A 26,058-nucleotide genomic window follows, 5' to 3' on the forward strand; every position below is an offset into this window, starting at 1 on the left:
GATTTTTCATACTGGTGTTTAAAAGCTTTTGTTTTTATATAATTTAACTTGAAGGTCCATAGTATTTAATTGAACCCTGAATCCACTAAAAGCAGTCTCCCTGACAACTACAACCCTTAAATGGTGACTTGCCACCCTTGACTATTGCCACACAGCAATAACTAATACACTGTAATAAAAAAATAAAAATTATTTTATTTTATTGGGGAATATTGGAGAATAGTGTGTTTCTCCAGGGCCCGTCAGCTCCAAGCTGTCCTTCAATCTAGTTAGTGTGCAGCTCAGCTTCAAGTCCAGTTGCCGTTTTCAATCTTTAGTTGCAGGGGACACAGCCCACCATTCCATGTTGGAATTGAACCGGCAACCTTGTTGAGAGCTTGCGCTCTAACCAACTGAGCATCCGGCTGCCCCTCTGGAAGCTCAGCCGCAGCTCATTATCTTCAGTCTATGTTGTGGAGGGTGCAGCTTGCTCGCCCATGTGGGAATCGAACTGGCAACCCTGTTGTTCAGAGCTTTTGCTCTAACTAACTGAGCCATCCAGCTGCCTCGAGAGAATCTTTTTTAATATATACAATTGGGTCACTCTTGCCTCATACTCTCCATTGGTTCCTACCATTCTTTAGATGAATTAAAAACCCTGACTGGCAGACAAGGTCCTGTAAGATGGGGCTTCTGCCCACGTTTCGTTCTCGTTCTGCCCCACATCTCTGTGTCTCACAGTAGGATCCATGCTTTTTGTAACAATCACCAGGATATTGGTTATAAATGCAGACTCTTGGGAACTGCACTCCAATGAAGGAGTCCAAATCTTTGGGGTGGAGGTGATAAAGATGACTCTCCTCTATGGTACAAGAACAGGGCCTGTAGGCCCTTTCTGCTGCTTTAAGGGACCACTCCTTCCACCTGTCAACTGCGTGATGCTTATATATCCTCTCATCCCTGACCCGCGGACCCTTCCTCAGGGACCCCTTTCCAGAGACTAGCACACACAGCAATCATTTGTCTGCTTCTTGATTTCAGGTCTTCCACTCTTGGTGGACTGAAGGTGAAGGGTAACATTTCAGTCCCCCTGTGGGATTAGGCCCCCACCCTTATGCCCTCATTTAAGCTTAATTACCTTTAAGAAGGTCCTATCTACGCCAGTCACATTGGGAGTTAGAGCTTCAATATATGGATTTGTGGATGAGGGTATGCAATTCAGTCTGTTGCTGAGGGTACTCCTGGATATTTTCCCATTGACATGTACTCCTATCTTGGCAGGCTTCCACGTGTGTGATTTACTTTGCCCTATCCCATGAACTCCACCATTCTTAGTGTCGCTTCCAGATATTGTACGGCCTTTTATAAGATATCCTGGCTCAGCACCCAATGGTCTGTACACTTTCCAGCCCTCCCAACTCCATTGGTGAGACCTGGGCCACCTGTGCCCCTCATTTGCTGTGTTTCTCTCAGTGTTCCATGTCCCTTCATCTTTGCATGGGGGTTGAGACCCTCATTACAGACCCCCTGCCACTAATGCCTGAGCCAACCTCGCTTCTCCTGAGACTTGATTGGAACCTCTGTCTATGAATTTGTTCAACAAATCACCCACTTGTGACTTTACCATGTCTTGGGCAGGGTGGCGGTGGTTAGGGAACGGCCAACAAGTCCTGAAATATTTACAGTTGGTTTCTTTTTCATAGTATAATAGTTTGAGAAAAGCAATTCTAAAACAATCTTACATATATTTTAGAGGTCATCAAATTAATATGTTGATTTTGGAGGTGTGAGGGTTTTCACTATTTACCCAGACTACATTTCCTAGAAGGCATGCAGTGCGGGCGTGTACTGTGTGGGTGAGCATGACGGTTCCTGTGCTGTGGACGGGGATTTCTGGACTTGTCCAGGCTTTCCAGCCAGGCTAGGTGCACTGAGACAGTTTTAACTCATTGTAATTCCCAGAGACACCGTTCAGCGGTTGTCCTGCCCTTAAAACAGTGTCATCAACAGCTCCATAAAGTCCAGGAGACTTGAGGATAAGAATTCTTGGATTTATAGGGAATAATCATTACACTAATCTTGTCTACAAGGTGGTCAGTTGGACACCTAGAACCTTATACTACTCCCACAAGATTGCGTGGGTATGGGTGCTCCACTTTATAGAGAGACTCAGTTATTGGCTCCAGAAATTTGGAGTCACCTAGGAACAAAGACACTGGGAGTATTGTCCAGGCCCTGCCGCCTAGCCTAGGTCACACTCAGACAGCTTAAAATCACTGTATTTCCCAGACGCTACCATTGGGCAAGCGTCCCCACCTCCGGAAGGGCTATGTTGGCAGTTCCCCAGATTCCCTGGATTTGAGAATTATGGGAATTATAGTCATGGTTACATTAATGTCCACTAGGTGGCGAACTCAGACACCTACAACCTTGTACTACTTCCAGAAGTCTCTGCAGTTGGGGTGCGACTTCCTACAGGAGGGAGGGCAACACTTGCAAGTGAGGAGATCTGGGGGTTGTTCAGGCTCCCCTAGACTGCACTGAGACAGCTTTTTCTCACTATAATTCTCAGAATCTCTCATTGGGGGGCATACCTACCTCCAGCAGAGAGTGAGCAACAGCTAAGCAGAATCCATGAAGCCTGTGTTTGAGAATTTGGGGAGTATAGGAGAATCATGCTTACACGAACCTCTTCCACAAGATGGCGATGACGGACACCTAGAGGTTTCTACCACTTCCTGAAGGATCTGCGGTAAGGCTGCCTCTCCATAGAGGGAATGCTGGGCAGTACCACAGCATCGACATGACCTAGGAGCCCTTCCTTCTGGAAGTTGTACTCCATTGTAACAGAATTGGGCCACATTCACAAAGAGCTGCAGACTACACCTCCAAGAAAGCCAGGCAGCAGTCTGGGGGCTTCTGTGAGCCTATCCTCCTCAGTGCCAGATTTCAAAGATGCCACATTCACAAATACACCTCCCGTGATGAAATAAAAAAAATGTCACACAAGGATCCAAGATGGCAGAGTAGATAAATGCTGTGCTTAACTTCATCCTGTGAACACATCAAAATTACAACTAAATTCTAGAACAATCAACCTGGAGAACCATCTCAAGTCTAGCTGAAGAGAAATTTCATAACTAAAACGTAAAATAGAAGCCATGTCAAGACTGGTAGGAAGGGAGAAGACACGAAACAGGCCAGCCCCAAGCCTCTGTGTGGCAGATGAAAATTGAGAGGGATATCTCAGCCACAGAGGTTCCCCACAGAGGAGTAAGGTACCCCATCTCCACACTGGCCTCCCCGCCCGGAGTACTGATGCTGGGAAGAGGAGCCTCCACAACATCTGGCTGTGAAAAATAGTGGGGATTCTGACTATCTCCGGTGGGACGGAAGACGGCAGGAAATTCAGACATACTCTTAAAGGGCCTGCACAGACTTGCTCGCAGGCACTCACCCTGGGCTCCAGTGGAGGGACAGTGGCTTGGGGGTGGTGGGCATTGGAGACATACAGGAGACAGACTGAGATGTGTCGCTTCAGGTGAAGGCTGGAAGATAGTTGCCATTTATCCTGTGTTGAGTCTTTTGTAAGAGCAGCCAGCAGTCGGGTGCCATCTATCCTGTAGTAAGTCCTCCCCCTGCCCAGGGTCAACTCTGGATCTCAATTGGTGTGGTGAGTTCCATTCACTCCACCCAGGAGACTCACTGAGATTCCAACACACCTATCTCCATACCACAGGAGGCTTTATCAGCAGATGAACCTTATGGAGCCAGCAGGTGGCAGCAGGGATGGGAATGTCCTGGCTTTTTGAGGAGCTACCCCAGACCCAGTACTGGTGGCAGCCATCCTTGGGTCCCAGTGTGGCCTCTCTTACATGCCTCCAGGTACACCACAGGCAATGACTAGCCATGTGTTACTTTGCATCTCCTACCAGGTACTCCCAGGCCGATCGTAGGCAGTGGCTGACTTGGGCCTGCACTGGGGCCCCTCCCAAAATGCCCCAGAACCAACATACGAGATCTGACAATTCAATTAAATTTGCAAACTTGCCATCGTGCACTTAACATTGGCTGCACTGTACAAACTCAGTGAGGTTTCATAACCTTGGTACATCAGTGTCTTACAGCTCTGTTCATATCGACATGTGGCAGTGTCTTGCTGAGTGGAATTCATTATTGTTGTTGCATCGTTTTGTGTGCCATCATGAGAATGTCTGAACTTGAATTAGAGCAATGAACAAATTTCTTGTTAAACTTAGCAAGAGTGGAAGTGAAATCAGGGACATGTTAGTCCAAGTTTATGGGGATATTGCCATGAAGAAAATGGCAGTGTACAAATGGATTCATTGTTTTTCTGAGGGGAGAGAACATGTCACTGATGAACAGAAGTCAAGGTGGCCAGTAACGAGCAGAACTGAAAAAAAATTGCAAAAATTTGTCTAATTGTACGTCAAAATCATCACTGTGAGAATCATAGCAGACCAAGTCAACAAAGAGAAACAGGAAAATCTTAACTGAAAATCTTGGCATGAGAAAGGTGTGTGCAATAATGGTCCTGAAGGAGCTCACCAATGAACATAAGAAAAAAGAGTCAAAGTTTGCCAAGACCTTTTGGAGAGGTAAGACAATGTTTTGGGCCATGTTATCACTGGTGATGAAACATGGATGTGCCAATATGACCCTGAAACAAAGTGTCAAAGTGCACAATGTAAGTCAATCAATTCTCCATGACCAAAAAAGTTCCATCAGTCCAAATCAAGTGAAAATGATGTTGCTCACCTTTTTTGATATCTGAGTGATTGTTCATTATAAATTTGTACCAACTGGTACAACTGGTACAAACAGGTAACCAAGTTTACTATCTGAAAGTGCTGAAAAGATTGCATGAAACAGTTAGATGACCTAAACGTTTTGCCAACAATTCATAGCTCTTGCATTATGACAATGCACCAGATCACACACACTGTCTGTGAGGGAGTTTTCAGCCAGTAAACAAATAACTATGTTGGAATACCCTCCCTACTCACCTGATCTGGCCCCCAATGACTTCTTTCTCTACCCAAAGATAAAGGAAATATTGAAAGGAAGACATTTTGATGACATTCAGGACATCAAGGGTAATATGACAACAGCTCGGATGGCCATTCCAGAAAAAAGAGTTCCAAAATTGCTTTGAAGGGTGGACTAGGAGGTGGAATTGGTCCATAGTTTCCTAAGGGCAGTACTTCAAAGATGACTGTAGTGATATTCAGCGATGAGGTATGTAGCACTTTTTCTAGGATGAGTTTGCGAACCTAATTGTCAGACCTTATACTTGGAGATTGACTTCAGACCATAGCAAAGCACCACCCAATTACCCCACAAGTGGCACACCCAAAGGACAATCTCAACAGGCACCAGAGTCCACTGGGATGAATCTCCCTTCAGGCGGTAAGACCCCTGCACAGCAGCCCATAAGCTGCAGATGTCACAGTCACTCAACCTGACAGTCAATACCACCCACTGACGAGCCAACAGCAATCAAGGCTCAACTATAATAGGATGGCACACACAACCCACACAAGGGACACTCCTGGAGCACACAGAGCAGGTGACCAAGGAGACTGCCACTGGGCCCCACAGGACACCTACTACATGAGGTCACTCAGCAAGACTGGGAGACATAATAGGTCTACCTAATACATAAAAACAAACATAGAGAGATAGCCAAAATGAGGAAACAAAGAAATACATCCCAAATGAAAGAACAGGAGAAAAATCCAGAAACAGATCTAAAAGAAATGGAGGTAAGCAACCTACCAGATACAGAGTTCAACACAATGGTTATAAGGATGCTCAAGAAATGTAGTAAGAATTTCTACAAAGTGATAGCAAGCATAAAAAATGACATAGAAACCATAAACATGAACCAGTCAGAAGTGAAGATTACAAAAACTGAAATGAAGAATGTACTAGAAGTAATCACCAGCAGACTACATGAAGCAGAGGATCAAATCAGTGATTGGAAGACAAGGTAATAGAATATACCCAATTTGAAGAGCAAAAAGAAAAAAATCCAAAAAAATGAGGATAATTTAAGAGACCTCTGGCACAACATCAAGCTTATCAACATTCGCATTATAGGGGTACCAGGAGAAGAGAGGGACCAGGGCATTGAGAACCTATTTGAAGAAATAATGATGGAAAACATTCTTAACCTGAAAAAGGAAATAGAATACAAGCCCAGAGAGTCCCAAACAAGATGAAACCAAAGAGGCCCCCACCAAGACACATTATAATTAAAATGGCAAAGGTTAAAGACAAAAAGAGAATCGTAAAAGTAGCAAGAGAAAAGCAACTAGTAAATTATAAGGAAGCTCTCATAAGACTATCAGCTGATTTCTCAACAGAAATTTTGCAGGCCAAAAGGGATTGGCAGAAAATATTCAAAGTGATGCAACCCAAGGACCTACAACCAAGACTACTCTACCAAGCAAAGCTATCATTTAAAATCAAGGGACAGATAAAGAATTTACCAGACAAGAAAAAGCTTAAGGAGTTCATCACCACCAAACCATCATTACAAGGACTCTTAGAGGGTCATCCTTGAGACAAAAATAAATAAATAAAAACAAAAATAAAATATATGAATAATAAAAAGGCAATAGCTACATATCAATCAATAATTACTGGTTTTGTTTTTTTTCTTTGGATTCCCTGCAATTATGAAATTGTATCAGGAAGCAACTTAATAAACAAGATATTCTCTTTGGAAGAGAAAAGACACTGAATAATTCTCCTTTGTTACTCACAGGCAGGCATGCCTATATTCATTTCAGGGAATGCCAATATAGAAAAATATTTATAATTTTTGGGTTTATTTCTCCTTATGAATTTTTTTCCAATTCATAAATATGAATATGTAGGGTAATTTTTAAAACAAACAGCGCATCATTTTATATCTATAATTTTGTAAACTTTTTTTTCTCTCAAAATTATAAAGTGGACAATTCCACATATCATTTGCTGCTGTTCAAGTACCCAATCTTCAATGGCTATGTAATGTATATATACATATTTCTCCTAATTTAGTACTTTTGTGTGGCTTTAAACATTTTGCAGTAATGATGCAGTGATGAATGTCTTTGTGCATACATCTTTGACCATATCACTGATTATTTACTTAGAATAAATTAGTAGCAGGATCATTATGTTTAAAGTAATTAACAGCTTTAAGGGCTCTTGATACACATGAACCAATTGCTTTTAAGAAAACTTTTTCCAATGCAGACTCACTTCAAGAATGAATGAGAGTAGCTGTCGTGCATCATCATTTGTATCACTGAGTCTTATTTTTCATCTGCCAATTTTACATGTAACAGTAAATTCTACTTTTGATTTGCATCTTTTTAAAAAAACTTTTAAATTTATTGTGGTGACATTTGTTAGTAAAATTACATAGATTTCAAAATCCCATTGTGTGTTCACCACCCAGAATCAGTTCTCCTTCCATCACCATATATTTGATCCCCCTTACCCTCATCTTCCACCCCCACCCCCCTTACCCTCTGGTAACCACTAAACTATTGTCTGTGTCTATGAGTTTTTGTTTCTCATTTCTTTGTCTTGTTCTTTTGTTGTTTAGGTTTATATACCACATATCAGTGAAATTATATAGTTCTCTCCTTTTTCTGTCTGACTTATTTCACTTAGCATTACACTCTCAAGATCCATCCATGTTGTCACAAATGTTCCTACATCATCTTTTCTTAGGGCCAAATAGTATTCCATTGTGTATATATACCACAACTTCTTTATCCATTCATCTATCGAAGGACCTTTTGGATGTTTCCATGTCTTGGCCACGGTAAACAAAGCTGCAATGAACATTGGAGCATACGTGTCTTTATGTGTAAATGTTTTCAGATTTTTTAGGGTAGATACCCAGGAGAGGGATTGCTGGGTCATATGGTAATTCTATTTGTAATTTCTTGAGGAACCTCCACACTGCCTTTCATAGCGGCTGCACCACTCTTCATTCCCACCAACAGTGTATGAGGGTTCCTTTATCTCCACAGCCTCTCCAACACCTGTTATTATTTGTTTTCTTGATGATTCCCATTCTGACTGGGGTGAGGTGATAGCTCATTGTGGTTTTCATTTGCATTTCTCTGATGATTAGTGATGTTGAGCATTTTTTCATATGTCTATCTGCCATTTGTATGTCCTCTTTGGAGAAATGTCTCTTCAGATCCTCTGCCCATTTTTCAATTGGATTGTTTGTTTTTTCGTTGTTGAGTTTCATGAGTTCCTTGAATATTTTGGATATTAGCCCCTTATCCGAGGCACTGTTTGCAAAAATCTTCTCCCATTCAGTTGGTTGCCTCTTTATTTTGTCAATGGTTTCTTTTGCTGTGCAGAAGCTTTTCAGTTTCATATAGTCCCATTTGTTTATTTTAGCTTTTACTTCCATTGCCCTTGGAGTCAAATTCATAAAACGCTCTTTGAACCCAAGGTCCATAAGTTTAGTACCTATGTTTTCTTCTATGCAGTTTATTGTGTCAGGTCTTACGCTTAAGTTTTTGATCCATTTTGAATTAATTTTGGTACATGGTGACAGATAACAATCCAGTTTCATTCTTTTGCACGTGTCTATCCAATTCTCCCAGCATCATTTATTGAAGAGGCTGTCTTTCCTCCATTGTATGTTTTTAGCTTCTTTGTCAAAAACTATCTGTCCATATTTATGTGGTTTTATTTCTGGGTTCTCAATTCTATTCCATTGGTCTATGTGTCTGTTTTTCTGCCACTACCATGCTGTTTTGATTATTGTAGTCCTGTAGTACAAGCTAAAGTCAGGGAGTCTGATACATCCAGCATTGTTCTCTTTTCTTAAGATTGCTTTGGCTATTTGGGGTCTTTTGTGGTTCCAGACAAATCTGATGATTTTTTTGTTCTATTTCTTTAAAAAATGCCATTGGGATTTTGATGGGGATTGCATTAAATCTGTATATGGCTTTGGGTAATATGGCCATTTTAACTATGTTGATTCTTCCAATCCATGAGCACGGAATGTCTTTCCATTTCTTTGTGTCTTCTTCAATTTCCTTCAAAAATGTCTTATAGTTTTCAGCATATAGGTCCTTCACATCCTTGGTTAAGTTTATTCCTAGGTATTTTATTCTTTTTGCTACAATTGCAACAGGAATTCTTTTTTGCATTTCTTTTTCTGAGATTTCATTGTTAGTAACAGGAATGTAATGGACTTTTGTATGTTGATTTTGTAGCCAGCAACTTTACTGTATTCGTTGATTGTTTCTAATAGCTTTTTGGTGGAGTCTTTAGGGTTTTCTATATATAGCATCATGTCATCTGCAAAGAGTGATAATTTAACTTCTTCACTCCCAATTTGGATGCCTTTTATTTCTTTCTCCTGCCTGATTGCTCTGGCAAGGACTTCCAACACTATGTTCAAAAGCAGAGGTGATAGGGGACAGCCCTGTCGTGTTCCTGAACGTAGAGCAAAGGGCTTCAGTTTTTCACCATTAATTATGAGATTAGCTGAGGGCTTGTCACATATGGCCTTTATTATATTATTTTCCTTTTATACCTATTTTATTAAGTTTTTAATCATAAATGGATGTTGTATCTTGTCAAATGCTTTTTCTGCATCAATTGACATAATCATATGATTTTTGTCCTTTATTTTGTTTATGTGATGTATTACATTGACGGATTTGCGGATGTTGAACCATCCTTGTGCCCCGGGGATGAACCCCACTTGATCGTGTTGAATAATCTTTTTAATGCATTGTTGCATTCGATTTCCTAGAATTTTGTTTAAGATTTTTGCATCTGTATTAATCAGAGATATCGGTCTGTATTTTTCTTTTTTTGTGTTGTCCTTACCAGGTTTTGGTATCAGGGTAATTTTGGCTTCATCAAATGAGTTAGGGAGTACTGTCTCATCTTCAATTTTTTGGAAGAGTTTGAGCAGGATTGGTATTAGATCCTCTTTGAAGGTTTGGTAGAATTCACTAGTGAAGTCATCTGGTCCTGGACTTTTGCTTTGGGGAAGGTTTTGGATGACTGATTCAATTTCTTTACTGGTGATCGGTCTGTTTAGATTTTCCAGTTCTTCATGGTTCAGCCTTGGAAGGCTGTATGTTTCTAAGAACTTGTCCATTTCTTCTAGGTTATTGAATTTGGTGGCATATAGTCCTTCATAGTATCCTTGCATGATCCTTTGTATTTCTGTGGTGTCCGTGATAACTTCCCCTTTTTCATTTCTGATTTTGTTAATTAGTGTCTTCTCTCTTCTTATCTTAGTGAGTCTAGCCAAGGGTTTTTCAATTTTGTTACTCTTTTCAAACAACCAGCTCTTTGTCACATTAATTTTTTCTATTGTCTTCTTTTCTATTGTAGGGAAAAGAAGACGGTAACCTACAAAGGAAAGCCCATTAGATTATCATCAGATTTTTCAGGAGAAACTCTATAAGCCAGGAGGGAGTGGAACCAATATTGAAACTATTGAAAGAGAGAAATTATGAGCCAAGAATAATATATCCAGCAAAGATATCCTTTAGATATGAAGGAGGAATAAAGACCTTCCCAGACATACAGAAGCTGAGGGAATTTTCTAATACACGACCTGCACTACAAGAAATACTAAAGGAGGCTATTTGACAACCATCAACAGGGACAATTTGTGGCAACATAAAAAGGGGGAGAGTAAAGACCTGAACCGGAATATGGGAATGGAGAAAGTAAGCGTGCTGAAGAAAATGGAATACTCTAAATATCAAACTTTCTTTTACATAAACTTAAGGGTAAGCACTCAAAAAAATCCAGAACTGAAATATATACTGTAATAAAAGAAGAAACAGAGGGAAACATCCTAGAATACCACCACACAGAAATAATAGAGAACAAAAAAAAAAGGCAAAGAAACAATGGAGATACAGCCTTACAGGAAAACTAAAGATAGAATGACAGGAAATCCTCATGTATCAATAATCACCCTAAATGTAAATGGACTGAACTCACCAATAAAAAGGCACAGAGTAGCAGATTGGATCAAAAAACTAAACCCAACCATATGCTGTATCTCAGGTACAAGGACAAGCATAGACTCAAAGTGAAAGGGTGGAAATTGACACTCCAAGCAAATGGTGCCCAGAGAAAATCAGGTGTAGCCATAATGCTATCAGATGAAAGAGACTTCAGGGTGAAAAAGGTAACAAGAGACAAAGATGGACATTTCATAATGGTAAAGGGGACTATACAACAAGAAGACATAACAGTCATCAATATTTATGCCCCCAATCAGGGAGCACCGAAATATACCAAGCAACTACTAACAGAACTAAAGGGAGAAATTGACCAAAACACAATTATACTAGGGGACTTAAATACATCATTGACAGCTATGGATAGATCATCCAAACAGAAAATAAATAATGAAATAGCAGCCCTAAATGACACATTAGATGAAATGGACATAATTGACATATGTAGAGCACTTCATCCTAAAACATCAGACTATACATTCTTTTCGAGTGTACATGGAACATTCTCAAGGATAGACCATATATTGGGACATAAAATCAGCCTCAGCAAATTTAAGAGTATTGAAATCATACCAAGCATATTCTCTGATCAGAAGGCTTTAAAATTGGATATCAACTGCGAAAAGAAAGCAGGAAACAACACAAATACATGGAAATTAAACAACATACTTTTAAAGAACGACTGGGTCAAAGAAGAAATTAGAGGAGAGATCAAAAGATACATAGAAACAAATGACAATGAAAATACATCTACCAAAATTTTTGGGATGCAGCGAAAGCAGTTTTAAGAGGGAAATTTATATCATTACAGGCCTATCTCAAGAAACAAGAAAAATCCCAAATAAATACCGTCGTGTTACACCTTAAAGAACTAGAAAAAGAAGAACAAGTGCAACCCAAGGTCAGCAGAAGAAAGGAATTAACAAAAATTAGAGCAGAACTAAACGAAATAGAGAACAAGTAATTACTTTCAATGTAAGTGGATTAAATGCTTTGATCAAAAACATGGGGTGGCTGAATGGATAAGGAAACAAAACACACATGTTGCCTACAAGAAACTCACTTCAAATTGAAAGACACACAGAGATTCTAGGTAAACAGATGAAAAAAGTTACTTCATGAAAATGGAAATTGAACAAAAAAAACAGACTTTAATACAAGTCTTTAAAAAACAGACTTTAATACAAAGGCTATAACAAGAGACAAAGGACCCAATAATCCCACTTTCTGGTATTTATCCAAAGAATCCCGAAACACCAGTTCGAGAGTATGTGTACCTCCATATGTTCATTGCAGTATTATTTACAATGACCAAGATATGGAGGGCATCAATGGATTAATGGATAGAAAGGAGGTAGAATACAATGGCATATTGCTTGTCTATGGAAGGGAATGGGTTCTTGCCATATGAAATGGTGTGGATGTACCTAGAGGGTATTGTGCTGAGTGGAGTATGTTAGCCAGATAAAGACAGATGCAATGTGATTTCACTTATATGTGGAATCTAAAGAACAAAATAAACATACAAACAAAACAGAAACACACTCACAGATACGAAGAATACATTGATGGTTGCCAGATGGCAGGGGGGGTTGAGGGGGTGGATGAAAAATAGGAAGAGGGGAGTTGTGGTGGGGCTTGTTGGGATTAAAAAAAAACAGGAAGAGATTAAGTACAATTAAGAAGTACAATGACAAAGTAGTCATGGGGATGTAGGGTATAGCACAAGGAATATAGTCAATAATATTGTAATAACTATGTATGTTGTCAGATGGGTACTAGATCTATCAGGATGATAGATGGGAGGGGAGTTTGGGGACACGGTGAAAAAGGTAAAGGGATTGAGAAGTATAAATTGGTAAATACAAAATAGTCATAGGCATGTAAAAGAAAGTATAGGGAATATAGTCAATAATATGGTAATACTGTGTATAGTAACAGGTGAGTATTAGACTAGTCAGGGGGATTACTTTTTAAATTATACAAATGTCTAACTACTATGGTGTACACTTGAATTTAATACAAAATAATATTGAATGTTACTGTAATTGAAAAATTAGAAAGGAGGGGGAAAGGTGAAGGGAGTAAGAGGTTGAAATTTCAGGTATAAAACAAGTAAGTCATGAGGATGTAATGTACACCATGAGGAATATAGTCAATAATATTTTGATAGCATAGTACAGTGTCAGATCATTGCTGGACATATGGTGATCACTTCCTTTAGGTATGGAAATGTTGAACAACTATGGTGTATACCTATAACTGGTATGATATTGTATGTTAGCTATATATTTTAATAAAAATCATTAAAAAAATAAATATCATAATGTGCTTTTCATATTCCACACAGAAATGTTATGTCATTGTCCAGGCATTTATGTATATTGGTTGGGAAACAAGAGTGCATCCTGGCTTACGGAGACCATCCTTTTTCTGAAATCTCCATCTTATTTCCCCCTTTACTGTTTTATGTCTGTTTCTCAAACAGGCGGGGAAGACATCCCAAATACCTGTTATGCTCGGGCGGGCAGCGAATATTTATGTGGGGGGACAAACATACAGGAGACTGGAATCGAACTCCTTTTGCAAATAAACCAATATGGAGGGACAGATTCGTAAGAAACCAGCGTGTGGCCTTCTGGGAGTTGTAGTTCGCCGACGACCATCGCAGGCGCAATCATGCTCAATCAGCAGAAAAGGCCTTCGTCCTGAGGATGGACGACAGACTGCAGGGAAGGAGGGGAAAGTGAGACTGTGGCCGGCCTGCAAGGCCTACCTCGGATTCCAGCCCAGCGACTGTGCCTCCAGGCGGAGGCGGGGTAAGACAGAAATGACCGGAAGCGCGCGCCGCCCTTTGGGAGATGTAGTTCGGCGCTCCCGGGCAGAAGATGGTCACCGACTTTGTGCCGTGGTCTACCGGAAAATGGAGTGGGTCAGGGCGTGGAGACTGAGTTTGGCCGGAGTCTGCGAAGTCGCGCTCCGATTCCGAATCTTTTTCCTCAGGTTCGAGAGTCATGGTCGGGGGCGGGGTGATCCTTGAACTAACCGGAAAAAGAACACGCGGCCCTCTGGGAGATGTACTTCGGCAAGCCGCCTGCGCAGTCCGGGCTGGTGGCGGTTGCAGCCTGTTCCGTCATTAGCGGGTAGGTGAAATCCGCCGATGCCGAGTGGGGCGTGGATCCAGTGGAGTGTTCCTTGTGTCCGTGGGTCGTGTGTAACCAGAGCTGCCTGCGTCTGTATCAGGTCCCTTTTGCTGCTTTCGTCCCCCGGGCGGGTTTCTTCGGGGCGGGGCCTTGTTTGGGCGGTTCCAGCGTCCGAGAGGGGTTGGGGATGAGAGGAGTCCTGGCTTTGGCGGAAGGGGTCGGAATCTCCCGACTCGGGGACACAGTCGGAGAACCAGCCGGCCCAAACCCTTGGAACACTAGAGCCAGACTAGCCTGCATCCCTCCCCTGCTTCAGTGGGAATTCCGGAATTCCGAACATCCGGAGGTGACGTTGTGGTGACGACTGAGGTCCAACCACGGAATCATCTGGCGCCTCACTTTCCTGAGGGGCCTTCTGTCCCTAAAGGGTGAAGGTAAAGGAGACCAAAAGCACAAGATACTGATATCAGGGGCTTGGGACCCAGAAAAGACACGTTATGTATTGAGCTTTTACTGAGCACTGGCTACATGCCAGGCACCATCCAGGCCCCTTTACTAATTCAGCAAACACGTTATTTAGATGTTCTGGGTGCCAGGCCCCATCGTATCCCTCAGAGCCTCTGCATAGACCCCACCATGATGTCCACCCACTGGAGCCCAAGGAGGAGACGGGAGGGTTGGGAAGATGATAAAAATCCCATAAATACATCACTGAACAACATAACTCCCATCCTGGAAACTGCAGTGAAGACAACAGCGCAAAACGTGATGGGAAGGAATCAGAGGTGCATAGTCAGCGTCGACAGAGAAGGTACAAAGATGAGGGAAACGCATCCTGCCTTGGGCCTGCGCTTCCTTTTGGGCAATCAGCCAAGGTCAAGCTTGTAAACTACCAGGAACAGGTAGTCAGTATGTCTTAGAAACTATGTCATGCAGGGTGTCATGCTGGGTCTCAACTCCCATTCCCCACATAAGAACGCAGGATATGGTGAGGCCAAAAAGGAACACCCATGAGGCCATAAATACGGGAGTCATACCACTGTATTCTTGCTGGAGGCCAGGCGAGACACACAAAGGAGGATCCACACCATCCACAATCTGCCGTCCACCTTTTCTGCCTGCCAACCATCCAACCAACTAGCACAGTCATGGCAGTTACATCACCAGCCAATTGGTCAACCGGCTACAGCCAACGGCCAACCACCACCTGAGCCAGCACCCTCCCCTCCCAGCTCAAGGCCAAAGCCTGGAAACTACTCTCTGAGACTGTCCCCACACACTAAATAGATGCTCACTGACACTACTGGCTTCCATCCCAGCAACAGGCGCCATCATGTGTATCCTGCTGCTCTGCTCTGTTTTCAGCCCGTTTCACACTTTAATTCTGGTAATTTCCATGTTGGGTCACCACCCTCATTTCATGGGAGAGAGCAACTGAGGTACACCAAGCAGCTCCCAGGAACCCCAGAGTTACAGAGGTTGTCATCACCCTAGAAAATGTTACACTTTGCCTACCCTGCTCTCCGTTTGCCTATCTTTGGAATGCGGTAGGAAAAACTGATGTCATTTTTCAACAGTGGCTGGAATGGCACTGAGTACCCTGCAGAGGCTCAGGAAATGCCATGTTGAAGTTCAGTGCTGTTAGGTTTGGCCTGAGTGCTGGGCTTTAGGCTCTGGCAGCCGCAGCTTTCCTACCTGCAGGTAGGGGTTCTGACGCTTGGTCTCTGGTCACACAGACATCTGCTCAGTCTCTCACATCCCCTTTCCCCCAGAACTGTGTGCAGAGGATCTGACTGTTCGTGCAAGAGTCCAGAGGAGGAGGGAATGACCGCTGGGTTCCTGGACCCAGCCGGGACCCCGGTGAGTATATCTCCACCCTCACACTCGGGTCTCCCGGGCCTTGCGTCCCTACCAAGCTCATTCTGGCCTCAGATCCTTTCCGTCGCTCTGTCCCCTGCCAGGAGTGTGCTTTAGCCAACTCCACGTCCTCCTTTAGTTCTCATTCTGAGGGCCTCCTGGACTCCCCGCCTGCCCCATGCTGCCCTAGCCGGCATTGATCGGCCCTGTCACTGATGAGTCTGGCACATCCTCAATTCTAAGTCTTTACTCCCAGGATTCTAAGTCTTTACTCGCAGCACACTCTCGTCATTACTTGCCAGGTGTGTACTGAGCACCTAGCGACGACCAGGTCGTGGTCCTGGCACTGTTGCAGGAACAGGTGAGGCAGGCAGAAGTCTCCCTCCCTATGAGGCTCCAACGAGGAATGTAAATGTGCCAAGAAAGCTCAGAAAAAGCTAGGCTAGGGAACCAGGCATTGACTAGAACAGACCTGGTGACCTTCCTGAGGACATGGCCCACAGGCAGAGACGTGCGTGGGGTGGGGGCACAGGAGTGATGTCAGGCCCGCAGTAAAAATGTTCCAGGCAGAAGGAACAGCAAGAGCATAGGCCCTAAGTGGGACGGTCTGGAAGCAGATTTTTTCCCCCATGCTTCTGGATAAAACACAGTATCTGACTGACACCTTGACTTTAGCCGCATGAGTCCTGAGCAGAGAACCCAGCCACACTGCTTCAGATTCTGACCTACAGAACTATGAGATAATAAATGGATGCTGTTTTAAGACAGTAACTTTGGGGGAATTTACTTTGCATCAAAAGATAAATAATACAGTGGAGGGAACATCTGAGTTTGTTGTCGTGATTAGAAAGATCATCTCTGCCCCAAGGTTCTGTTTTAAAATCTGTGTTTCAAAGGCTTTGTTTCATTATTGGGCACATACCCTGTTTCCCCAAAAATAAGACCTAGCGGGACCATCAGCTCTAATGCGTCTTTTGGAGAAAAATTAAGAGCTGGTATTGTATTGTATTATATTATATTACATCATATAATATTATATCATACCTGGTATTATATAAGACTTGGTCTTATTTTGTAGTAAAATAAGACCGGTTCCTATATTAATCTTTGCTCCAAAATACGCATTAGAACTGATTGTGCGGCTAGGTCTTATTTTGGGGAAAACAGTATCTTGGACGCATCAGGATGTTACTTTGGCCACAAGGGTAAGGCAGGAATCTAACCTGACAGTTTTCCAGATGCTCCCGTCCCCTACTGCCCAGACACAGCTGCCACTCCAAGGGTCCCTCCATGAAGGTATGAATACCAGTGAACCCAAAACGCCCAGGATTGTTCTCCCCTGTCTCATTGACTCCTCAGCAGCATTTCTTATTTTGAGACTTTTCTGCAGGTAAGTTGCTTGAAGATGGGTGTGTACTCTTATGTCCTAAGAACCCCCTTCCAGCAGAACCCCAGCTCCACAGAAAAACCCAGCCAAAATCCCAGACTTGAGAGAACGCCTCCTACCCAGGTTGGCCTTGTCCTCATTCACCAGCTGCTCCCACCAGCAGACAGTGCCAGGGTTGGGCTGACTGAGGACACTCATATGTGATATTTCAGGAGCAAGTGACCTTTGAGGACGTGGTCGTGGACTTCACCCAGGAGGAGTGGGGGCAGTTGGAGCCCGCCCAGAGGAGCCTGTACCGCGATGTGATGCTGGAGACCTTTGGGCTCCTTGTGTCTGTAGGTAAGCCCTCACCTGTGGCCCCACCATGGATTCTAATTCTTTTGAGTTAAAGTGGGCGTAGGTCTAGGCTTTAAAAGCAAATACTTGGGTGTGTCTTTGGCTTTAGGGACCAGGCTGATTCGGTTACGGGAATGTCAATAGGATGTTTGGCCTACACGTAGCAGGTCCCACCTGAAAATGCCAGCAGCAGGATACCGTGTGGTGGAGAGACATACTGGGTCCCGTGACTGCAAAACCCCAGGCTGGACCTGATCTACCTGTGGAGCGGTCAGGAGACCCCTTTGTCCTTACTCTGCACCTCTTTCTGCCATCAGTCCAGATGGGCCCCTCTGAAGGTGACAAGACAGCTGCCAGGGTCTGAGACCAGCAGAAAAGACAGGGTCTGTGTCCTGGCACCAATGAAAGGTGCCGGGGTTGTCTCCTTTCGGCCACCCGGTCGCCTTCACACGGCTCATTGTTGCCAGTGAGCAGGGGAAGAAGCAGAGCTCTGACTGGCCAGGCCTGGGTCACATGTCCACCCCAGAACCAGGGATGAGGTCAGCAACTAAGGGTGAGGGAGGAATATTGGAGGCTGTTATACCTGTGACCTCTCGGGTTCCCAAGCCACTTTGGAACTGAGAGACTGAAGGTAGAGTGGACAGAGGGTTGGGAAGGGTGCTGCACACAAATGCTCACTCCCTGGGTCTCGCCCATGCAGGACACTGGCTCCCGAAGCCAGCCGTCATCTCTCTGCTGAAGCTGGAGGCAGAGCCATGGGCAGTGGACGAGGGAGTTCCCCGAGGTATGTGCCCAGGTGAGATGAGAGATACAGAGTTGGGAGGAACCCACTTACCCCCCCAGGTCTGTCTGTCAGTGCCTGCTCTCAAATTCTTTGGAATAAACTGACTACCTGGTCTATTAGTGAGCATTCTCCAAGCATTGTTCTGCTGTGAGTGAGTCCTACCATGGGGGTCTCCCAGTTAGGGGGACAGAATAAACCAGATCAAAGTGCTCTAAACTACCACAGTCATTTATTCATCCTCCAGGTGACGGACACTTCATAAGGTACCAGGTGATGGGTTTCTTTACATCTGAGGGAAGGTGGTACAACTTCTCACCTGGTGGTGAAGGTCACCAGGAAAAGGCTGAATCTGAGGAATGGGAAGGCTGAGTGCTCCTTCCCACATGGCAGCTTTTCCATCACCACCTGACATAGTGGAGGAGGCATTACCTGGGGCCTGGCCATCATTCTGCTCCTTTCAAGCCTGAGCATATGTTCACATTTTGCTGAAGACCCACTCTCCCCTCAGCATCTTCTCCCACTCACGTTCTCCATGTCACCCGTCGACTCTATCCGTACCCTTATACCAACTCCCCTCCCCTCTTCTCAGCACTTCCTTCCCTCGTCTGACAGTCTCCATCCGGGTTTGCAGAAACCATATTGTTACATGGTCATGGCCAATTATGCTTTGAACCTTTGGAAATGGTCGGTTTTATTCTTTTACCCACCACAGACATTTTCACTGGAATGGGGATTAATGGGCGTTACCATTTTTTGTTTCTTCAGACTTGGAAACTACATCCAAACCCAAACTGTCAGCTCCAAAGCAAGACATCTGTGAAGAACTATTCAATGGTGTCCTGGTAGGAAGCTTCCTATGGGATGGTCAGTGGTGTTCTAAGGGTGAAGATGCTGCAGGCCCCTGGGAACAGAGTCATGAGAACCTTGATGGCTGTGTGCTGCAGGTGGCCTTCACACCTGTGAGGACATCTGTTCAGGAGCAACAACTGGGGAATGGATTTGGGGAAAACACATGTCTGAGCCCACATCTCCCAACTGAACCTGTGATTCCTGAAATACAAGGCTCCCACATGTGGGGAACACATGGAAAGAGGGAGAATCTAGACTCAAAATTAAATGTGCAACAGAAAACCTATGCAAAAGAGAAACCGTACTCATGTCAGGAATGTGGGAAGACCTTGAGTCACAGCTCTGCACTCATCGAACACCAGCAGTTTCACACAGGAGAGAGACCTTATGAATGTCACGAATGCGGAAAAGGCTTCCGAAACAGCTCAGCACTTACCAAACATCAGAGAATCCACACTGGGGAGAAACCCTATAAATGCATACAGTGCGGGAGGACCTTCAGACACAACTCATCACTCAGCCACCACAAGCGGACACACACAGGCGAGAAACCCTACGAATGTAGTCAGTGCAGAAAGGCCTTCCGGCACAGCACACACCTCATTCAACATCAGAGGATTCACACAGGGGAAAAACCTTACGAGTGCAGTGATTGTGGTAGGGCCTTCAGCCACAGCTCATCCCTAAACAATCACCAGCGAATCCACACTGGGGAGAAGCCCTATCAGTGTAACGAATGTGGCAGGGCTTTCAGACAGCTTGCTTCACTCATTCAACATCAGAGAATCCACACAGGAGAGAAGCCCTATGAGTGTAACGAGTGTGGCCGAGCTTTCAGCCAGAGCTCCCTCCTTATAGAACACCAGAGAATCCACACCAAAGAAAAGCCCTACGGGTGCAACGAGTGTGGGAAATCCTTCAGTCACAGCTCATCACTAAGCCAGCACGAGAGGACACACACTGGAGAAAAGCCCTATGAATGTCGGGATTGTGGAAAATCCTTCAAGCAGAGCACTCACCTGACTCAGCACCGGAGAATCCACACGGGAGAGAAGCCATACAAGTGCAGTGACTGTGGGAAGGCCTTCACACACAGCTCCTCCCTGACCAAGCACCAGAGAACTCATACTGTGTAGATGCACTCCACACAAGCTGGTACGTACGTAGCCTTAAGCCATAGTTCATCTCTTACTACACTTGACCCAATCATACTCAAAAGAACAGACATATTTATACATAATATAAATATTATACACATATTTATACAAGAACACAGACATATTTATACACAAGCCTTCACACACAGTACACTGCTCAGATCATCGAAACAGTAGGTAAATGTGGAGATGAGCCACGTTGAGGACCTTCAAACTTGAGTGGTCACTAATACTATAGAACCCAAAAAAGAAATGGAAAATATAGTGGGTTTTACTGTGGCTTCTGTCCAAGGATTCACCAGATTCCAAACCAGACATTTTCAAAGTGTTGAGGGACCCAACAAATGCCTTTCATATGTAAGAACCAAATGCAATCTGGATTTATCAGTATTGCACACTACATTTTGGGGAAGGGGGGAGTGCTTATGAATGGCGCAGATTGATTCTGATAGTCCCTAAAAACACTATGGCAGAGTCCTTCAGACATGAGAGTGGCATCTGTATGGAAGCACCATGCATACTCAACTGTCTCAGTATGAAGTTCTCTGATCGGTGTGTAAATTGTTGGTCAAGGTAGAAGGCAACCAGTCTCACAGATTTGAACTCCATATGACAAAATGTCATCGTACTCTAAACAGATTTTTAAATTCATTGTCTGCATTATTTTGTAATAAATCCTTATATGCAACAGGGTTGAAAGGAATTGTATAGGAAGACTTGAACTGTAACTTCCATGGAGCCTTGCAGATTCTCAGATGGCTTTTGCTGCTCTGTTCTTGCTATAAATTTATTTATAGGACTCACAAGCATTAGAAACGCAGATAATGTCATTTCACAGAAAGGGAAGATTTTTCAGGTTAAGCCACTATCTCATGAGCAGTAGCTCTTAACACGTTGGAACCTTGTTTTGCAAGGTTTATCCCTTTGAAAAATGTACAAGTTGATTTTCTCTTAAAACATTTTTTCATTGATTTTTCATACTGGTGTTTAAAAAGCTTTTGTTTTTATGTAATTTAACTTGAAGGTCCATAGTATTTAATTGAACCCTGAATCAACTAAAAGCAGTCTCCCTGTGAACTACGATCCTTAAATGGTGACTTGCCACCCTTGACTATTGCCACACAGCAATAGTAATTAATACACTCTGGGAAAGAATTTTTTTAAAAATTTTTATTGGGGTATATTTTGGAACAGTGTTGTTTCTCCAGGGCCCATCAGCTCCAGGTTGTTGTCCTTCAGTCTAATGTTGGAGGGTGCAACTCAGTTTCAAGTCCAGTGGCTGTTTTCAATCTTTAGTGGCTGGGACGCATCCCACCATCCCATGCGGGAATTGAACCGGCAACTTTGTTGTGAACTCGCACTCTAACCATCTGAGCATCTGGCTTCCCCTCCGGAGCTCAGCAACAGCTTCTTGTCTTCAATCTAGTTGTGGAGGGTGCAGCTCACTGTACCAGGTGGTAATCGAACCTGCAACCAGTTGTTCAGAGCTTGCGCTCTATCCAACTACGCCATCCGGCCACCCCACTGGCAACTCAGCGGCAGAGTGTTGTCTTCAGTCTAGTTGTGGAGGGCACAGCTCTCTGGCCCCTGTGGGAATCAAACCTACAACCCTATTCAGAGCTCTCGCTCTAGCCAACTAAGCCATCCGGCAGCCTTGAGAGAATCTTTTTTAATACAAATATAATTGGCTCACTCTTGCCTCATACCCTCCAGTTTTTCCTTCATCTGAAAACCCTGGCTGGTAGACGAGGTCCTGCAAGATGGGGCTTCTGCCCACATTTGGTTCTTGTCTGCCCCACATCTCTGTGTCTCACAGTAGGATCCATGCTTTCTGTCACAATCACCAGGATATTGGTTGTAAATGCAGACTTCTGGATACTGCATCCCCATGAAGGAGTCCAAATCTTTGGGGTGGAGATGAAAAAGATGACTCTCCTCTATGGTACAAGGACACAATGTGTCACCCTTCTCGGGGCCTGTATAAAGGCCCTTTCTGCTGCTTTAAGGGACCACTCCTTCCACCTGTCAACTGCTTGATGCTCATATATCCTCTCATCCCTGACCCGTAGACATTTCCTCAGGGAACCCTTTCCAGAGACTAGTACACACAGCAATCATTTGTCTGCTTCTTGATTTCAGATCTTCCACTCTTGGTGGACACAACATGAAGGGCACCATCTCCGACTCCCTATGGGGTTAGGGCCCCCACCCTTATGCCCTCATTTCACCTTAATTACCTCTAGAAAGGTCCTATCTACACAGGTCACGCTGGGAGTTAGAGCTTCAACATATGGATTCAGTCTGTTACTAAGGGTACTCATGGATATTTTCCCAGTGACGTGTACTCCCATCTTCCATGTATGTGATTTACGTTGCCCTATCCCAATGAACTCCACCATTCTTAGTGTCAACCTCCCCTGGGGCTCCTTGCACTCCAGATATTTTACATCCTTCTGTAAGGTATCCTGGCAGAGCGCCCCATGGTCTGTACACTTTCCAGCCCTCCCAACTCCATTGGTGAGACCCGGACCACCTTGTTCCCCACATTTGCTGTTTCAGTGTTCCATGTCCCTTCATCTTTGCATGGGGGTTGAGAACCTCATTACAGACCCCCTATCACTAATGCCTGAGGCAACCCAGCTTCCCCTGAGATTTGAGTGGGAACCTCGCTATAAATTTGTTTAACAAATCACCCACTTGTGACTTTACCATATCTTGGGCAGGGTGATGTTGGTTAGGGAACAGCCAACAAACCCTGGAATCTTTTCAGTTGGTTTGTTTTTATAGTGGTTACAGAAAAGCAATACTGAAACTATTTTAGGATTTAACAAATTAATCTGCTGATTTTTGGGGGGTGCCAGAGTTGTCACTGTTGTAGGAAGGACATAAAAATATGAAGTTACACACTGATTGTGTGTATATGTACATACATATACCTTTTTCTGTGTACCTGTATTTGTATATATGCCTATATTTCCTAGCTTAGCAGAAGACACCCTAGTAGCAATGAACACTCCTGGCACTCAGATTTGGTCTCTAATACCGTCCCAACTAAATTGAACCAGTTCTTTAGTTCTACAGAAATGGCTGGTTTCAGGGTTGAAGAAAATACAAGATGAGTTTGGAACATCTTATGATACTAACAAGGAAGGATGTGCTCAAGAAATAATGGAGCTATGCCATAGGGATGCAGGAAACTTCCTGAAGGACTCTCATTGGCCACATCTGGCACAACTTGAGCACCAAAATAACTAAGAACAGCAGTAAGTTATAAACCATTGAGAAAACAATCCATCAGTCCATCTGATAATAAAGAAATGGGGACGAGAGGATGCTGGCTTGCAGTAGAGTACTCAGGGCACTGGATAATTGGCACTTTGCAACCATGATGGTAAAGAGTAATTCAAGCAAGAGTCATCAATGGAGGCTGAATCTAGGGAGGAATTTTGGTAAGCAGCAGGATATTTGCATTATCCTAAAGGTCTTCCTACAGGTTATTAGTCAAAGAGGGAAACACATGGTGGAGAAATTAGACACATTTTTCATGAGCAAAGGAATCACCACTAACAGGAGGAATGTGGACTTCGTGCACTCCCAGATATGTGTGTGTGTGGCGGGGAGAGGGGCAGCAGTGCACACAAAATACAGGAAAGGGGGGTAAAATGTAACAGGAAGTTGTGAATGAAGGTATTGGAGTGATCCTTGTACTACTTTTGTTATTTTTTGCCTTTGCTGTAAGTTTTAAATTATTTTCAAATACAAATTCAAACTACACAAAAGCACAGGCATGTAGCTGCGCACTAAACAAGCTATCATTCGGGAGCTGGGCTGCATGGGAATGAATGACTCGTCAGTGGGCCTGAGAGCAGAATAGGATGCACCTCAGGAGTGATCTCCCTATGGCAACAGCAGAACTGAATTCATGTGTTCGGCTGGGAACAAGAGTTGAAAGGCCAAGTTTAGTTTTTGTTTTGTTTTGTAATTACCAGAGCCACACCCAGCTTAAGGTTAGGGGTTGGACAGGCTGAGAATTGAGATCAGCGATGATGGCAGAGACAGGCATTTGGGCAGACAGTTCCAGCCCCTGGGGCATGAGATCATGTCTCTCTGAGAATATGAGTTGAAGTGATGTGTGTCATCTAGCTGGGTGAGTGTGGCCCACATGCTCCAAGGGTCCAGAGGACAGCATAGATACAACAGTGATGAAGTCCAGGTCCCTGGGTCACAGGAAGCACAGCTGCCCTCCCACCAACACGTAAGTAACAGCAACAACCACAAGACTGCTGTGAGTGAAAACATAAATCCTGTACTATGTTAAGCCTCTGTCCTGTTGGTGTCATTACAACACTGGTGCTCAAACACAATGACAGAAAGATGCACCAGTTTCTGTAGCTACAGGAAGGAAGCAGTTAAGTTTATGCTCAGGCCATGGGAATGATGCTCTAATGCGATTAAATACAAAAATCAAAAGATCACCTGATGTAGCCAAGAAGTCAAGTTCCCCTTGCCCAGGCAGACACATCTCCTCATCAGTCTTTATTAGTATTTTCAGCCTGTTTTGATCACAACCCATCCCCCAAGTAAAACATATATTTTGCATTGCAATCAGTTCTCATGTTTAACATATTTAGATATACGGCTGAAAAGTTTCACAAAACAACATTTGCCTTTACCACATGATGAGTTTTTACCCATTTTATTCTATTTCATTGCTTTGTAATGCCACTACTTTGATTTCACAACTTGCTGATGGGCTGAGACGCATGATTTGAAACCACTGTATTACTAGGCTCCATGCATTCTTGTGAGTTTTGTAAGCCACTCCATACACACAAAAACGAATGAAATTAGAAAACAGTTTGCTATTGAGGATTCCGATGTGAATTTCATATTGCTTATTTATAAAAAGACCAAAACAGCTGGCAAAGTTTCTGCTTGTACAGCAGCCCTGGGGAGCTCCAACAGGAGAAACAGAGACAAGGTTGACTTCAACAAAGAGCTGGCAGATCACACATTTTTAAGTCAACCCTGCACTTTGCACAATGACAAATCTTCCAACGTGTGGCAGGTGCTAAGATGGTGTCAGGCAGGGTGTCATGTGGGGTCTCAGGGTGTTTCAGGACATGGTGAGACCAAAAAGGAACACCCATAGAGCCATAGGTAGGGGAGTCATACCACTATATTCTCACTGGAAGCTGGGTTGGAGACACAGGAAGCAGGAGCCACCCTATCCACAACCTCCCGTCCACTTCTCTGCAACTCGCAACCCACACTCCACCATGCTAATTGCAATCTGTGCTTGCCAGCCACCATCTTCTTGCTAGCCCCCCTTTTGCTGCTAGCGTAGCCACAGCAGTTATATTAGTGGCCAATGGCTCACTGGTTACAGCTGACAGCCAACTAGCCACAGCTGATGGCCATCCAATCATTTGGGGCAATCATCCAAATGATGGCCATTTACTACCTGAGACAGCACCTTTCCATGTGAGGCCGAGAGCCTGGAAACTGCACTCTTGGG

General features: G+C 43.8%; 1 protein-coding gene across 7 annotated transcripts; it reads left to right on the forward strand.

Annotated features, from left to right (window-relative positions):
- Positions 1-13,687: 13,687 nt before the first annotated feature.
- Positions 13,688-25,373, forward strand: LOC308489565 (uncharacterized protein). 7 transcript variants are annotated; one of them, XM_081030898.1, is made up of 6 exons: positions 13,688-13,846; positions 14,031-14,170; positions 15,943-16,030; positions 17,627-17,753; positions 18,451-18,546; positions 19,300-24,240. In XM_081030898.1, the coding sequence occupies exons 2-6, from the start codon at positions 14,103-14,105 to the stop codon at positions 20,517-20,519; spliced, it is 1,599 nt and encodes a 532-aa protein (XP_080887024.1). In that variant the 5' UTR covers positions 13,688-13,846; positions 14,031-14,102; the 3' UTR covers positions 20,520-24,240. The 7 variants fall into 7 exon arrangements, with proteins under 7 accessions (XP_080887024.1, XP_080887023.1, XP_080887021.1 ...); XM_081030895.1 differs by lacking the exon at positions 13,688-13,846 and adding an exon at positions 17,258-17,323 and having other exon boundaries at positions 13,888-14,170; XM_081030896.1 differs by lacking the exon at positions 13,688-13,846 and adding an exon at positions 17,258-17,323 and having other exon boundaries at positions 13,888-14,170; positions 18,451-18,534.
- Positions 25,374-26,058: the final 685 nt, after the last annotated feature.

The sequence above is a fragment of the Rhinolophus hipposideros genome (assembly GCF_964194185.1).
Source record: "Rhinolophus hipposideros genome assembly, chromosome: 21".
Lineage (NCBI taxonomy): Eukaryota > Metazoa > Chordata > Mammalia > Chiroptera > Rhinolophidae > Rhinolophus > Rhinolophus hipposideros.

What these genes read in the sequence shown, in the direction of transcription:
- LOC308489565 (XM_081030894.1), top strand. Translation starts at nt 14,103, where the DNA reads ATGTACTTCGGCAAGCCGCCTGCGCAGTCCGGGCTGGTGGCGGTTGCA. An exon ending in TGGGCTCCTTGTGTCTGTAG is followed by an intron (nt 17,754 to 18,450) that starts GTAAGCCCTCAC and finishes TCGCCCATGCAG; the next exon opens with GACACTGGCTCCCGAAGCCA. An exon ending in TCCCCGAGGTATGTGCCCAG is followed by an intron (nt 18,547 to 19,299) that starts GTGAGATGAGAG and finishes TTGTTTCTTCAG; the next exon opens with ACTTGGAAACTACATCCAAA.